The sequence below is a fragment of the Chenopodium quinoa genome, unplaced genomic scaffold (genome assembly GCF_001683475.1).
Source record: "Chenopodium quinoa cultivar QQ74 unplaced genomic scaffold, ASM168347v1, whole genome shotgun sequence".
NCBI lineage: Eukaryota > Viridiplantae > Streptophyta > Magnoliopsida > Caryophyllales > Amaranthaceae > Chenopodium > Chenopodium quinoa.
In genome coordinates, this window is record NW_018745650.1 from 1,746,021 (window position 1) to 1,762,679 (window position 16,659).

The 16,659-nt window shown below is 37.4% G+C and overlaps 1 protein-coding gene across 1 annotated transcript; it reads left to right on the forward strand.

The window, feature by feature from the left end:
- Nucleotides 1–9,454: 9,454 nt before the first annotated feature.
- LOC110716818 (classical arabinogalactan protein 9-like) lies at nucleotides 9,455–13,548 on the forward strand. The gene is made up of 2 exons (XM_021895459.1): nucleotides 9,455–10,258; nucleotides 13,205–13,548. The coding sequence occupies exons 1-2, from the start codon at nucleotides 9,686–9,688 to the stop codon at nucleotides 13,286–13,288; spliced, it is 657 nt and encodes a 218-aa protein (XP_021751151.1). The 5' UTR covers nucleotides 9,455–9,685; the 3' UTR covers nucleotides 13,289–13,548.
- Nucleotides 13,549–16,659: the final 3,111 nt, after the last annotated feature.

Genomic DNA, 16,659 nt, shown 5'->3' on the forward strand with positions numbered 1-16,659 from the left:
ACACCAAGAATTTACGTGGTTCACTATCGATGTGATAGCTACGTCCACGGGCACCGAGATCGAATGATTTCACTATAAACTGCAAAGATTACAAAGATGATTCTTGTATTTCTCGAGAACGGCTCTCACTCTGTCTCTCTTAACCCTAATACTGATATTAGGGAGGTTTTATATTAATCCCTAATTAAAAGATACTTGGGCAAAAAGATAATAAAATAAGATAACCTAAAACCGCAAAATCCGCGTTCCGTATTTTTCCTTCTCCGCCCGGTCAGACCGGGCAAGGTCTGCCCGATCGGGCGCGAGAAGAAAACTCCATACGAATGCTTCAACGTATCCAACCCCCACCGCCCGGTCAGACCGGGCAAGGTCTGCCCGATCGGGCGAAGGCTCGCCCGGTCGGGCGAAGGCTCGCCCGGTCGGGCGCGAGAGCAGCTTCTTCAACGAATTTGCCAGGCACCTCTTCTTCTTCCGCCCGGTCAGACCGGGCAATGTCCGCCCGATCGGGCGGACAAAGCTACGAAGTACGAGTCACCTAATATACTTATCAACAATCTCCACCTTGACGAGAACTCGTAGTCAGCAAACGACCCCATCAAGACATAGTGAAAAAACATCTCAAGCCAAACCCGATGCAGGACTCATGCATAAGCCATACATCCCGATAAGTCTTCAACCAAGACCCATCACATACTCGTCTCCAAGTATAACAACTCATAATGCTCCACCTGCATCACAAGCCCCGGGCAAGCTCCACCTTAATGCCAACACACCTACACCAGGAGCTCCCCAACTTCGCCCCTCAGGGCCTACTACATCACGTAGTAATCAATATTTAGCAAGTCTAAGCAATGTTTAAACTTGCTAAACGGAACAGGCTTAGTGAAGAAATCAGCCGGGTTGTCAGCAGTCCCAATCTTCTTCACCTTAATCCTCTTGTCAGTACGTAAGAAATGATACCTGACATCAATGTGCTTCGTCCGATCATGGTGTACTTGATCTTTAGCTAAGCAAATCGCACTTAGACTATCACAATACACTGTAGCAAAATCCTGTGCAATACCCAGTTCACCTACTAGGCCTTTGAGCCAAATAGACTCCTTAGCTGCAGAAGTTAAAGCCATATACTCAGCTTCAGTAGTTGACAACGTAACTGATGACTGCAATGTAGACTTCCAACTAACCACAGAACCACCCAAAGTGAACACATAACCAGTCACAGACCTCCTGGTATCCACATCAGCTGCATAATCAGAATCACTGTACCCAGTGACCAAGCATTCCTTATCATTCCCGTACACAAGACCAATATCAGCTGTCCCTCTCAGGTAGCGAAAAATCCTTTTCACCCCTTGCCAGTGTTCCCTCCCAGGTCGAGCCATAAACCTGCTTACAACACTAACGGCATGCGCAATATCCGGCCTAGTACAGACCATAGCATACATCAAACAACCAACCGCGTTTGCATATGGAACTCTAGACATATAAGACAACTCCTCCTCTGATTGAGGTGACATAGACAAAGACAACTTACAACTAACAGTAGTTGGCGTACTTATAGGCTTCGATTTTTCCATCCCAAAACGAGACAGAATCTTTTCAATGTAGCTTTTCTGAGTCAAGAAAAGCTTACCTCTAGCCCGATCCCTGTAGATCTCCATACCCAAAATCTTCCTAGCTGCACCCAAGTCTTTCATGTCAAACTCCGAGTTAAGCATCTCCTTTAATCTTTTGTACCACTGTCGGGGGGATTGCTTAAGTCCATACAATGACTTTAGCAATCTGCAGGCATAGTGTTCCTTTCCAGGAGCTTCGAATCCTTCGGGCTGCTTCATCAGAATCTCCTCCTCCAAATCGCCATGAAGGAAGGCCGTTTTAACATCCAACTGCTCCAGCTCAAGATCAAAATGTGCTACAATTGACAATAACACACGGATAGAAGTATGTCGAACCACAGGTGAGAATATCTCAACAAAGTCAACCCCTTCTACCTGACTGAACCCCTTAGCAACTAGCCTAGCCTTAAAACGTATTTGCTCAGTTTCCGACAACCCTTCTTTCTTCTTGTAAATCCATTTACAACCCACAAGCTTCCTCCCTTCCGGTACCTTTACCAGTTCCCACACTCTGTTCTTGTAAAGGGACTGCATCTCTTCACCCATTGCGGCAAGCCATTGCGCAGACTCACTACAACTAATTGCTTGTTTATATGTGGCAGGTTCAAATGACTCTACATCATCAGCTACACTCAATGCATAACCTGTCATCGCATCAACACAGCAATTTCTTCCCTCCATCTCTTCAATCAATCTAACAGGCTTCTTGATAACTCGTTTAGGCATCTCAAGAATGGTGTCAGGTTGACTAGATGACCCCTGATTAGATTGCTCCACCTCATCCCCAGAGTTAGAATGAGTAGGAGTAATCTCAGGTTCAGGAGTACCCGGCACTGGAACATCAGCATCATCATCAATATATTGTACCCGAGGTAAATCAGCAATGGTAGACTGATGTACCTCAAGTACCCCATCTGTCTGTAATAAATTGTCTCCTTCCCTTCTCAAATCTGAAATCTCTGCATTTTTAATTGAATACATGGTGTTTTCATCGAAAGTAACATCCCTACTAAGAATGACCCGACCCTCCGAAGGTGAACAAATTCTAAACCCCTTCACACCATCCCCGTACCCAACAAAACACCCCTTCTTGGCTCGTGGATCCAGCTTACCCTCAATAACATGATAATAAGCAACACAACCAAAAATCTTCAAATTCGAAAAATTAGGCAACTTACCACTCCAGATCTCAAACGGAATTTTGGAATCAATTCCAGAATGAGGACCCCTATTAATGACATAACAAGCTGTTAACACAGCTTCACTCCAGTACCTCCTCCCAAGCCCTGCATTAGAGAGCATGCATCAAACTCTCTCTAGCAGTGTCTGATTAACCCGTTCTGCTACACCGTTCTGCTGTGGTGTCTTCCTGACAGTATGATGCCGACCTATACCCTCATCTGCACAGAACTGATTAAACTCGTCTTTGCAAAACTCTAGCCCATTGTCCGTTCGTAGCTTCTTGATCTTCCTTCCTTGTCGATTTTCCACCAAAGCTTTCCATTGCTTGAAAACTTTGAAGGCCTCATCCTTTGACTTAAGCAACCTAAGCCATGTGTATCGGGACTTGTCATCAACAAATGACACAAAATAGTGGTAACCTCCCATACCTTCAACTCTAGATGGACCCCAGCAATCTGAATGGATGTAATCGAGCACTGCATCAGTAATGTGAGCACCCTTGCTGAACTTTGACCTGTGTTTCTTACCAAACACACAATGCTCACAAAATTCAAGGTTGGCAACCTTGACCCCGGATAGAAGACCCCTCTTGGACAATAGCTGCATCCCCTTCTCCCCCATATGACCAAGCCTCATGTGCCAAATCTTAGTCATCTCCTGGTGAGATACAGATGCGCAAACCGCAGAACTAGGCAGTGTAACACCCTCAAAAACATAGAGGGTGTTCCTTTTGATACCCTTAAGTACCAACTCAGAACCTCTGAAAATACACAACTCCCCATCTGAAAACACACCATTGTACCCCAATTCATCCAGGGTACCCAATGAAATCAGATTCTTTCCTAAAGCAGGAACATGCCGTACATTAGTCAAAGTTAACCTCCGCCCATCAACAGTCCTCAACCTCATGGAACCAATACCTGTGACCTTACATGGAGCATTGTTACCGACTATAACCATACCCCCATTGCGAGGTTCATATGTATCAAACCAATCTCGACGTGGACACATATGGAACGAACACCCCGAATCTAGAACCCAGTTATCAGATAAATCATCAGACCTAGCAGAACTGACTAATGCTAAATCTTCCTCTGAATTATAGCTCTCATTCGGTTTCTCTTCAACTACAGCAGCCTGGGACTTGTTTTTCCTCACCGGACAATTATTCCTAAAGTGACCCGGTTCTTTACAGTAATAACATGTTTTAGTAGTAGTTTTACTAGATCCATCCTTGCCGTTTCCAGCACCCGACCCAGCATTGTTCCCCTTGTTAAACCCCTTATTCTTTTTAGACTTTCCGGACTTAACAAACAACCCACTACCATTATCCCCATTATCACTCGTAGCTTTCATTCTGAGTTCCCTAGTATGAAGTGCTGCCTTCACTTCTTCTAAGGTTATAGAATCCTTACCAACAACAAAAGACTCTACAAAATTCTCAAAGCTAGACGGTAGAGATACAAGTAAAATCAACGCAGCATCCTCATCATCAATTTTAACATCTAAATTACGTAAATCAAGCAAAATAGAGTTAAGTTTTTCTAGATGTTCCCGTAAGGAAGTACCTGACTGCATCCGGAGGCTAAACAACCGCTGTTTCAGTAATAATTTGTTGGTCAACGACTTAGTCATATACAATGACTCCAGCTTCAGCCACAATCCAGCCGCCGTTTCCTGATCAGCAACCTCCGTGATGATTTGATCATCAAGACTAAGTAATATGGTAGAGTGTGCCTTCTCTTCCATAACTTCTAACTGCGAGTCAGTCGGTCCGTCTCCTGACTCCGAAGTAGTACTCTTTGGAGCCAACGGACGCCATATCTGCTGTTGTTTTAACAGAGCCTTCATCTTAATTTGCCATAGCCCGAAACTATTTTTCCCGGTAAACTTCTCAATTCTTATTGTTGAATCTCCTGCCATTGTTATCTTCAAGAAACTCTCCAAGGATTGAACCTGAGCTCTTGATACCAATTGTTGTGCGACAGCGGAAGCAAAGGTCGAAAACAAACAAGAAAACAATAAAGAAATTCAATGCAAACAATAAGAACAACACCAAGAATTTACGTGGTTCACTATCGATGTGATAGCTACGTCCACGGGCACCGAGATCGAATGATTTCACTATAAACTGCAAAGATTACAAAGATGATTCTTGTATTTCTCAAGAACGGCTCTCACTCTGTCTCTCTTAACCCTAATACTGATATTAGGGAGGTTTTATATTAATCCCTAATTAAAAGATACTTGGGCAAAAAGATAATAAAATAAGATAACCTAAAACCGCAAAATCCGCGTTCCGTATTTTTCCTTCTCCGCCCGGTCAGACCGGGCAAGGTCTGCCCGATCGGGCGCGAGAAGAAAACTCCATACGAATGCTTCAACGTATCCAACCCCCACCGCCCGGTCAGACCGGGCAAGGTCTGCCCGATCGGGCGAAGGCTCGCCCGGTCGGGCGAAGGCTCGCCCGGTCGGGCGCGAGAGCAGCTTCTTCAACGAATTTGCCAGGCACCTCTTCTTCTTCCGCCCGGTCAGACCGGGCAATGTCCGCCCGATCGGGCGGACAAAGCTACGAAGTACGAGTCACCTAATATACTTATCAACACGACTCATATTTTTAGTTACTCTGTTGAACCTATAACTCAAGGATCAAGCCTCAAGCTATCAAAAAATGACTCAACCATTGGTACCATCCAATTGGCACCCACTTTAATACTAACCTAAAAGCTACCGACATGTTACTCGACTTGAATTGGTCTGGCCTGAAGTCAACCCAAACTTGATTTTCACTGGCCTTGAATATAACCTGACTCATAATAAACTTGACTCAAAATCAACCTGCATATATTCAACACAATTAATATAATAACATATGTGATAAGAATAACTATGACTTGTGACCCATTTGTATTTGACTTGCTTTTTATCAACTTGTTACTCCGTATAGACTTATTCTTAACTTGACCTAAAACTATGTGATTAGGTTTCATATGCAACTAATTTGCTAAAATATCCACTCATATTATATTATAATCGTACGATGTATGATACAATGATATTTAAATAGAGTGAAAAATTGTAAATGATTTTACCACCCCTTTTTTTATTTTAAATAATCACCCCTTAATGTTAAAAAAAATAAAAAATAAAAAATAGAAATCACTACCTCTTAACTAAAAGTTTTCGATTTTCGTGCCAAAACTTGATCTACTAAGGTTTTGGGGGTCACTTTGGTCATTTGGATCCGATTTTAGGTCAAAACACCCAAGAAAGTATCGAAAATGCCTCATTTTGAGAGTTTCACACTAATTGAGGTAATTTTCAACATGCAAAATGAGGCATTTCCAATAAAAAAAATTCAATTATGACCTCACATTGATCCAAATGACCAAAGTGACCCCTAAAACCTTAATGACCAAGTTTTGGCACGAAAATCAATGTTTTATTTCTAAAAAATGAAACTAAATGTAAAGAGGTGGTGTTTTTTTTTGTTTTTTTTTTTAACTTTTAAAAACGGTTTTTTTTTTTAAAAAAAAAAAAAAAGAGGTGGTAAAATCAATTTTAGGTGAATTGAGAGGTGGTTATTTACAATTTTTTCTAAATAGAATTATTATTATGGGTACAATAATAGACATCTCATAAATCATTCAATAAAACAATACACAATTAAAAATCAGCTTCTCAACAATATTTTGTTTTGCAAATTACATTAATTTTTTCAACATCATCGCTCTTTGTCATTGAATTTGCCACTATGTAAGAAAAATTCATAACCTCGGTTAACACAAAATGAATAGAGCAAATATACTTCACATAGTGAACATAACTAGATATTAATCTAATACCGTAATAAACTTAGTCAGAATACGAGTATAGCCTAAACATAAAAAGCACCTTCAATAAAAATAGACCTAACTCAAAATCAGCTAAACTAAAAAATGATCCAATCTTACTCGAATTAAATTGATCCGGACATGATTCAACTCAAGTCGATAAGATTAACTTGTTTCGATTCAAGTTATTATGATGGGTCAAACTAAATTCAACCCACGCGCTCGATTTGACACCTCTAATTAAGCCATGGGGGTACCCACAAAGAGTTCACGTGTGTACACTACTTTGAATGGAACATGTAGTACACAGCTCATGTTTGAAGAGTATACAAGTACCCTATGAAAACTAGTTCCTAACTAATAATGGGCAGAAAACATCACATAAGTACCAAACATAGACAGACATAACACCTAATTAAATCGGTGCATTATTTACGTGGCTTTGTGATAATGATCCATAATATTATGGGGGCATCTTATTATGATCCATCCACCCCAGCATTGGTCCCACAAGATGGCGCAATCAGATGCCTCAATTACAATTTATTAACCAAAGTAAATTAATTTCTCCCTTTCTTAAAGAAAGCAATGCTTAAATCTATTTTATTTTAGGAGAGATTCTTTGTTTTTTTTTTCCTTTGAAAAAGAAAATTGTAATCCTTAAAGCATTCTTTAAATAACCTTTCTATATTATTAGTACAAGTCGTTGTTAATTTATACTAAATAGTACTTTTCCTAAACTAAAAAACAAAAAAAAAAAAAAAAAAAAAAAAAAAAAAAAAAAAAAAAAACTATATAGTACTTCTTACATGGTGTAAAGCTCATATGAGTTTAACAAGTACATGTGATTCTACGAGACTACATGTTAATCTATATGAATGAGTACCTATTGCTTCTAAGTATATTATCTTATGTTGTCTTGGTTCACATACAGTAAGTTCATACAATTAACTTAAGATAAGTTTAGATAATTTTTCGGACAAAATAAGTCAAACTAAATTGAGCATATATCCATTTACAAATAATTCCTCCATATTTATTATTTGTATGTACCATATGGTTATTGACACCAATTACATACTTAACTTTTACCATCATTGGTTATATATAATGATTGGATGTTATTAGATTAAGCTCAACAAATAGTTTCTAAGTATTAAATTTCGACAAATTTTAAATTGAAAATTCATAATATTAAGGGTTAAATATTAATGTGCATTGACAAACATGAACAATCAAAGTGGAACAATTAAAAAAACAAGGAAGCATCTATCAATCTATATGATATATAGCACTTAATTTCTTTGTTCCTAAAAGTGTGGCTCTCTCAATTTTTGCATGGTCTAATGTGAATATTAAAAGTTATTTTTAATTGAAAATTATAAAATGTTAAATCTTAGTTTTTGGTAAGGAAAAATTGAAAATAATAATCCCACCTTTGCTCGACCTGCTCAAAACAAGCCCACTTTTGCGTTGGTAACAAGCCATCTTTATCCTCTATTTTCTCGAAACAAACCTTTTTACCTATAACCTGTTTAACAGGTTAATTTTTTTGTTTTTTTAAAAAAAAATCTTTCTCCTCCACCTCACCACCCTCTTCCCACCATAACTACAACCACCCAACTAGGATAACCACCATCCCACCATAACTGCCGCCCTCTTCCCCTTCTCCAGCGCCCCTATTCCTTCTTAACCCAGCTCCACCCCTCCCACCACCTCTATTTCACTTTGTTTTCCTTTTTCTATCTCTTAAATCTTGTCAAGGGTGTGGATTTAAGGGGTCGGGGTGGGTTTTCGTGGGTGGAGGTGGCTAATCGGTGGTGGGGTAGGGTGGTGATGAAATTATATGGGAATGTGGGTTTTTTGGGAGGGTGGAAGTGTTTTTACGGTTGTGTGGGTTCTTTGAGTGGGTGAGGGTGAACTTACGGGGTTGGGGGTGAGGTTTTCGAGTGGTGGAGGTGAAGTTAAGGGGGTAGGTTGCTAGTTTTTTGGGTGAGTTTAGCTCGTCAACGACGGAACAGGTGGATAGAGGTTTTTATGGGCGGGTTTCAGGGTGAATGAAGGGGTTAGTTGGCTTGTTTTGAGTAAATCGAGCAAAGTTGAGATTATTGTTTTCAATTTTATCTTTTGGTAAATAAATTATGCTCACCTTACCTTATATCAACGTATTTATGTGAATAATTCCAAATAAGTTAAAGCTTTTAAAAAATAAACTTTGATAAAATAAGAGTATTCAAGTTCAATAGGTTTTCATAAACCTAATTTACAATTAAAAATGAAAAGTTTTAGTAAGTTTAGGGCAAATAAGTTCCAATAAATAACTTAAGGAAAAAAAAATTACACTGATATTAGAATATATGGTAAATAAAAGATTATTAATTCAACTCAAATCACATTAGGGGTGAGAAATTATGATCACTGTACACAATACACCCATTAGTCTATTATATACAAGCTTCTTTTATAAATTACTGTAAATTTTCACAACCAAAATCCTCAAATATAAAACAAAAATATAGTGTAATCATTATTAATTTATAAAATCGGATCCTATGTACCAAAATATGGGCATATCCATCTACATACAAAAGTAATAATAGAAGTAGTAATCAATTGAAAACCCCAAACACCCTAATAAAAACGATACACATGTTACAAGTATAATTGAGAGTATATTATTGTATAATCTTATGAGAGAGTAAATGCATAAATGTATGGCTTAAGATTTAAGATGAGACATCCCAACCTGGGCCACCAATAGCCCAGGCCCACCTCTCAAAAATATTTGTTTTGGTTTTGGTTGGTACTCTTTAATTACTACTAGTGCCATGTGATCAAGTGTTTTCAGCTGCACTCGAATCTTCCTTACGCTACCCCCTCTTCCCCTCTCTCTTCTTTCCGTTTCTCAAATCACTATTTATTAGCCTTCTCCTTCTTTACTTCTTCTCCGCCGCTCTCTCTTCACTCTCTCACTCTTAACATTACTACTCTACTTTACTCTCTATTAGTCTTGCTAGTTTTTTGGTCACCTATTTTCGAGTTCGGTTTAAAGCAATGGATCTCAAGGCCACGCTATTGCTTGGCCTCATCTGCATTACCATTGCCGTCGCAACCGGTCAATCACCCGCTGCATCACCCACCCAATCACCACCGGCTAACACCCAACCACCACCGGCTAACACCCAACCACCTCAAGCTAGCCAACCACCACCCGCCACTCAACCACCTCAAGCTAGCCAGCCTCCCCCAGCCACCCAACCACCTCAAGCTAGCCAGCCTCCTCAAGCTACCCAACCACCCACCAACGCACCACCACCATCCACCACCCAATCACCCCCACCAGTGGCTCAAGCCCCTCAGCAATCCCCACCACCTGTGGCTACCCCACCACCAGCCACCCCACCACCAGTGGCTACCCCACCACCAGTGGCTACCCCACCACCAGCAGCCACCCCACCCGCTGTTACACCAGTGGCTGCACCGGCTAAGTCACCGGTTGCGGCTGCGCCATCTCCATTGCTTTCTTCCCCACCATCTCCTCCTTCCGAAGCACCTGGCCCTAGTATGGGAGGTGCTCAATCTCCTGGACCTAGTTTGGGACCTGCCTCGTCCGATACCGATGATCAGGTATTATACATTTTCACAGCTACGACCTCCGTCCTTATTTGTTCATATTTTTTTCGGAGTTAATGATCAATAAGCATGATATAATCACATGAAAATTTGTTTGATATAATTTTTCAAAATAATAGGTCTAATAATTTTTATTAATAAGCAATTAAAAATATTATTTAGGGAGTAAAAATTACATAAAAAGTAAATAAATGGTGCGGACCATAAAAGATCTGAGGGAGAGTGGATTATTTAATTTATATTTATACGTGTATTGTTGTGTAGTGCTGTACTGCTGTTCAGATCTAAGTGTTAGATCTGGTGTTACACTAGTGTTACTTTTGGTTTGTATTCGATCGGATCACTTTGTTGATCTTTGTGTTGTTGTGCTTATCATGCTGCATTCTTGTCGGGTATCTTTTTTTGTCCTTCCTTGATCCTAACATAAATCACTTGCCTCAATGCTCTACATTATCACATTACTTCGCGTAATTTTGTGGTGCATTGTTTTATTAATACTATTTCTAAATATGGGAAGAACTTTTAGAGTCGGGAGTAACAATTTAGAAATGTATTAAATTGAATGGCAGTGTGTTACTCATTTTAATCTAAAGTTATTTGTGGAAAGGGGTGAGGGTTCAGGGTTGGCTGAAGTCAAATGTACACCGACATAATAAAATGTAGTCAAATACGTACTTAAATCTGAGAGATCAGTACTCTGGGACTAGTTATGTGTCTTCATTGGTCTTCTAATTAATATTGATTACATGGAAAAATATGCTTGGGAATGATTAATGATCGTGCCACCATTTGTTCGATAAAAATCTTATATGAGACGGATGTACAATAACTTAATGCAATGAGTTTAGGAAATGGGGAGTAAATTCTAGTTATCGACCCAATTAATTTCTTCATAAATTCAATTAAGCGTTTATCAATATGGTGATGTTTTGTATGTGAAAATTGGCCTGGGTTTAAGAATATTGCATCATTAAGGATTAAGATCCATTGATTCATCATCATTCTAAATTTGTGTGACACAGGCTTGATTTGTGGCAATGTAGACATTGTAAATTTGTAACAAATTTTTTGTCATTCACATATTCAATGTTTATCCAAAAGTTTGCATTAGTACAATTATTAATTAGTGCATTAATCATGTTTGTTTCCATAAAACTTAAGCCTTTAATAGAAAAAATGTAAAATTGGTTGACTGACATTAATGATGATGCTGGCCTAGTGTCCTTGAACTTTAATTGTACGGACTTGTAAAATTAAATTGACACTATCTTACTTTAGGACTGTTTACCATTTAAATCACAAAACTTAAATCTACACCAAGGAGATAATTATTATAAGAAATTGTTAAGCGTCCTAAGTTTAGATTCGAAATTATAAAGGAAATTGGATCATTAGATGTGATCGAGTTTTTGCTTTTCTTAAATTAGCTTCACGAGTTTGTAAAATGTTGTTGTCTAACAACATGAGATGCCAAAAAAATGTTTAATTAACTTGCTAATTATAGATATACTAAACTATAATTGCTTTAATTAGCAACATAAGATACCTTTTTCGTTACCCATATAATAAAACTTTTTATCATCATGTGAAACATGGTAAAGCCTTTAGTATCGCTTAAGTAATAATCCTTCCAGTTGTTAGCTGCCACATTGAAGATCCCTAGATTAAGAGAACTTTGCTTAGCTTTTAAGGGAATCACAAGCGGGCCCACGAAAATTGGATGATTGGTTTAGATTTGTGATGAATTAACCATGTGCTATTGACATGATTTTGCTGGTACAACATCATCTTATTGCCTTTTTTTTTTTTTGCATTAACATGTGCTTGTTTTCTTTTATTATAAGGTCCTACATCTTACTAGCTTGCATGAAAGTGACTTTGGTTGTTATGTTTTCACTTCATTTTTTTGATGTGTAATCTATCCTCTAATCTTTAGAAACAATTGGTGCATTGCATGCCTGTTGATGAGGATTGATGACTCAATAAGAGTAGTGTTTATTGGATCTTTTGATCGAGAGGTGTAGGGTCCAACTTTTTTTATAATAATGACATATTAGTGGCGTAGAAGGATAAAATAGATGGATTATATTCTAAGAATTGATCATTTCAAATGAAGATTGATTGATGCCTAAACTAGTTGGATCTTAAGATTCATTTGATACTATTACTACCAATCTATGACTTGATTATTTGGGTGATTAAGTGAATTTATTGGTTGGTCCAATCCATGTATGATTTACATACAATAACAGTACTTTGAGAAAATATGTTAGGTAGCAATTATGTGATTAAATAGTAGCTAAATGATAATGAGGGACGGAGATTATAGTCTTTGGGCCTATCAGCTGACCTTGGATGCTACTTTTTGGCATCGTATCAAAATCAAAGTCATGATTCATGAACATTATGAAACACAGTTAGTTATGATCTCATTTTTAGAATGATTCGTTCAGGTTAACAGATAGGTTAGTTGTCTTTGCTTTGAAGGCATATAATCACCATTTCTTGAATTTCCATGTCATGGAATCGCCTCTGGCAGTGTCTATTCTCAGCTCAGACGTTTCTTGCTGATATACCTGTATGTAATTGCATACATTCACAAGTATATACATGACATTCAATACTAACAAGATACAACTCGTGATTCTTGGAGAAACATACTATCTTTAGTTGGATGTTGCCTGTAAAAAGTGATAAGGCCCACAATCTAGTGATCATATACAGAAAAGTCAAATGTTTCTTAAGTACCATTGTCAACCATATTCATTTTTTGACATTTTTTCTCAATTCATTCATATATTTAATGTGAGTAGTACTCTTTTAATAGTAAATATACTGTTATATGTTCATAAATTGACATCAGATTTCAAGAAATATTACCATTATTGCATATACTCACTAGAAGCTGATGTTAATGGTATCTTTGATAATGTAATGCAGAGTGGAGTAGAAAAGATGTGGTCCATTTCAAAGTTGATTGGATGCTTGGTTTCTGGATGTGCTATCCTTGCCTTGCTATTTTAAGAGAATCAGCTGCTTTCGGTTTTTCCCTGGGATATGTTGTCGCGATATTAATTTCATTTATGTAATATTGGATGTCATTTTGTACCCGCCCTCTTGTATTTGGATTTATACATTCGATCAGATGGATTCATTTTTTTATTTTGTGAGATTTTTGAGGGTTAGTTTATCTTTCTGGGGTGAGACTTATGTTGTATGAGATTGTATTAGTAGTCGATTTAGCTTATTACTTATAGTAAATACTGCCTCTTCATTCTTGTCTATCCGATTCAACTTATTTCTTAAATTATACGAATATCCCCCCATCCCCTCTGGAAGTAACGCCCCTTGTCCGGTATTGGACAAGCTTGTAAGATCGATACCACGAAAGAGTAGTGTAAACCCCAGCGAATGAAAGCATGTGTAATTTAATGGTTAAAATGGGTTAAATTACTTAACAGTCAAATTAGCCAACAATAGGATAACACATTAACACACGAAAATTGTTATAACCATGAATCCATGATAATTAAATATGGGGCATTATTATAACACGTTAGAGCAACATTATGATGCTCAGTTTGTTGGAAAAGAATAAAAGCTATGATGTTTAAACAAGGTAGGTGCACAACCAACCAACAGAATTATTGCTGCCTCAGGTGAAGAAGCTAGTCAAACAACCATGCTTATAAATTTAACTACTCCGTAAGAGATAATTAACATAATCTATTGATCTGTGCATGTCTTGAAGTGAACTAGTTTTGTATAATCTTGTTTCTACAACAATGGTATGATAGTTGTGCGTCAACGTACACCTTATTAGGCGGAGTTGACTTTTTAAATCCACTTTTAGCTGTACAAGTAGGAGTAAATACAAAAACAAGGTACTAATGTTTGTTTAAAGTTACAGTTAAGATACTCAAGTTTCAAAAGTTGCACTTAGACTACTCAACCCAAAAATCATCTACTACAACAGGTTACCATTTGCAAAAAAAAACATAATAACAGAGGGTACTAATGTTTGGTGACAATTATAACTTCACGACTTTTTTAATTCACCTTCTCTCTCCTTCCTTCGTTAACCACTTCTACCATACTCTGACTCTCTGTACTTTAGCATCTTATTCTTCACTCAAAAACAAACACCAGACCACCACCAATTCCACCGTCACCCCCTCACCGTCAACTCCAAAGACAAACACCATTGCCACCATAAACTCCAAATTCTCTCTCTTCCTCTCCATAATTCGACCCATAAATTCGACCCATAACCGCTGAAGAAGACGAAGTTCAGTATCAGATCAAACCCGAATCGCAACACTTTGTGAGCTCCGATTACTCACCAAAACCGACCTAGAAATTCGACCCATAATCGCTGAAGAAGACAAAAGTGCAGCAATCTCTCTGCTCGCTGAAACCCTTTACTCTCCTACACCATTAGCGCAAGAAAACGTTGCTGCAACTCTGCTTAATCTCTCAATTTCCTGTAAAAATTCTCTCATGTCAACTCGTGGGGTTCTCGATTCTCTCTCCTATATTCTCTCTAATCACCGCACACACCCTCCTGCCGCCATGCAATCCGCCGCCGCCGCGATTTAGAGCCTTTTCGTTGAGGAGAATTATCGTTCTGTAATTGGGTGGGGAAAGTGAAATCCCTAAATTTTGATGAAAATTCCATTATTGATTAAGGTGGCTGCGATAACTTGTAGATGGTTTTTCGTTTTCCAATGCAACAACTTAGCTTTTTTTTTTTTTTTTTTTTAAGGTAGAAATTGAGGTAACCGGTTGGAACAAGTAGACACTGGATTTTTTACCTACAATCAAGGTTTCAGTACCTTCTTTGAAACTATTGAAACTTGAGTACCTTGTTTGCAACTTTTGTCAAACATCAGTACCTTGTTTTTGTATTTACTCATACAAGTAGTTGTCCAATAATTACCACCCATTTTGCAAACCAATCTCATTCGAGACAGCATAGGGTTCTTGGGCTCTTTCTCTCAAACTCCTCAGCAATTAATTTGTTCACGAAACTCCATTATTATTTTACTAGGTTAGCCTCGTGCGATGCATGATTTTACAAAAAAAAAAAATGGCTTATTTGTGTGTAATACGTAGTATAAATAATTTAAGCAAAATACAATAAATTGATGAATCAAATAAAGAGTGAAAACCCCAAATTCATACACCATATATAAAATAAATTATTATGTCACTAAGTGTTTTGGCAGGAAATTTTTTATTAGAGATTGACAAGTGGGTAGTTATGATGTCAGCGGTAATTACTTTAGTTATAGTTATAGATTTGATCTGATATAATACTTAACCCTTTCTCATGTGCATAATTATGGCTAAAGATGGCAACCTCATCGCCTAATACAAAGGACATTCTAACTCCTAGACAACTTTCAACTCAATCGAATGCATAAAACTCCATGCCTGTTAAAGTGTTGTAAGAAAGTACCTTATTTTCCCTAATGTAATGAATTTCAATGATCATGCCAAGGGTTAAAGAGTAGCTATCAATAATTATATACTAAAAGCGAAATTAGGAATGATACATGTTATCCCCTGGTTAAAAATTTTCCCGCCCATTTTACTTTTCGTTTTTACACAGATTCTTAATTTAAGGAAATTATTTTATAATAATCTAAAATATCTTTCTTCCAATTAAAATTCTTAACAATAATAATTCTCCATATAAACCCAACTAATATATTTTACATATACGTAATGTTTTACTTTAGTTATTTTTTTTTTGTAAAACAATGAACGTATATTAGGTAAATATTATTGAATAATAGTGCTCTATGTTATCTTAGTTTTCGATAATACTATTAACTTTTTTTTTCTTCCAATTTTGTTACTTTTTCAATAATATTTAATTCAATTAAAAGTAAAATCATTTTGTTAACACATACATGTACACTTCATTTTCTACTCTTAAAAGTTATATCAATAATAGTAGCAGACGCGCGGGTACTATCCTTAGAATTTTATTTTTTTCTAAATAAAACCTCATAAATAGACTTTTTTTTTTTAAAAAAAAAAAAAAAATCAAGTCTAAGGCCCTGTTCTGTTCAGCTTAATTTCAGTTCAGCTCAGCTCCAATCATAATTTATTTGTTTTATATGATTTAGCTAATGATATTGTTAATGACAATTTAGTTTAGGCATGCCTTTGGGATGATCTTTTTAACTTCATCTTTATGTCTAATGATTTTGCTAATGATAATTAAAGCCAAATTTCATACTTTTTAGAACGACTGAGAAAGATGGAAGCGTCAAACGTTAGCTTATAGTAGCCGCAGATGAAAGAGCTTTTTGGGTTTAGGGTGGCCGGAGGACGGAGATGAAGGGCGTGTAGGGCGATGTGTACTAGCGAAGTGAGGAGAAAAA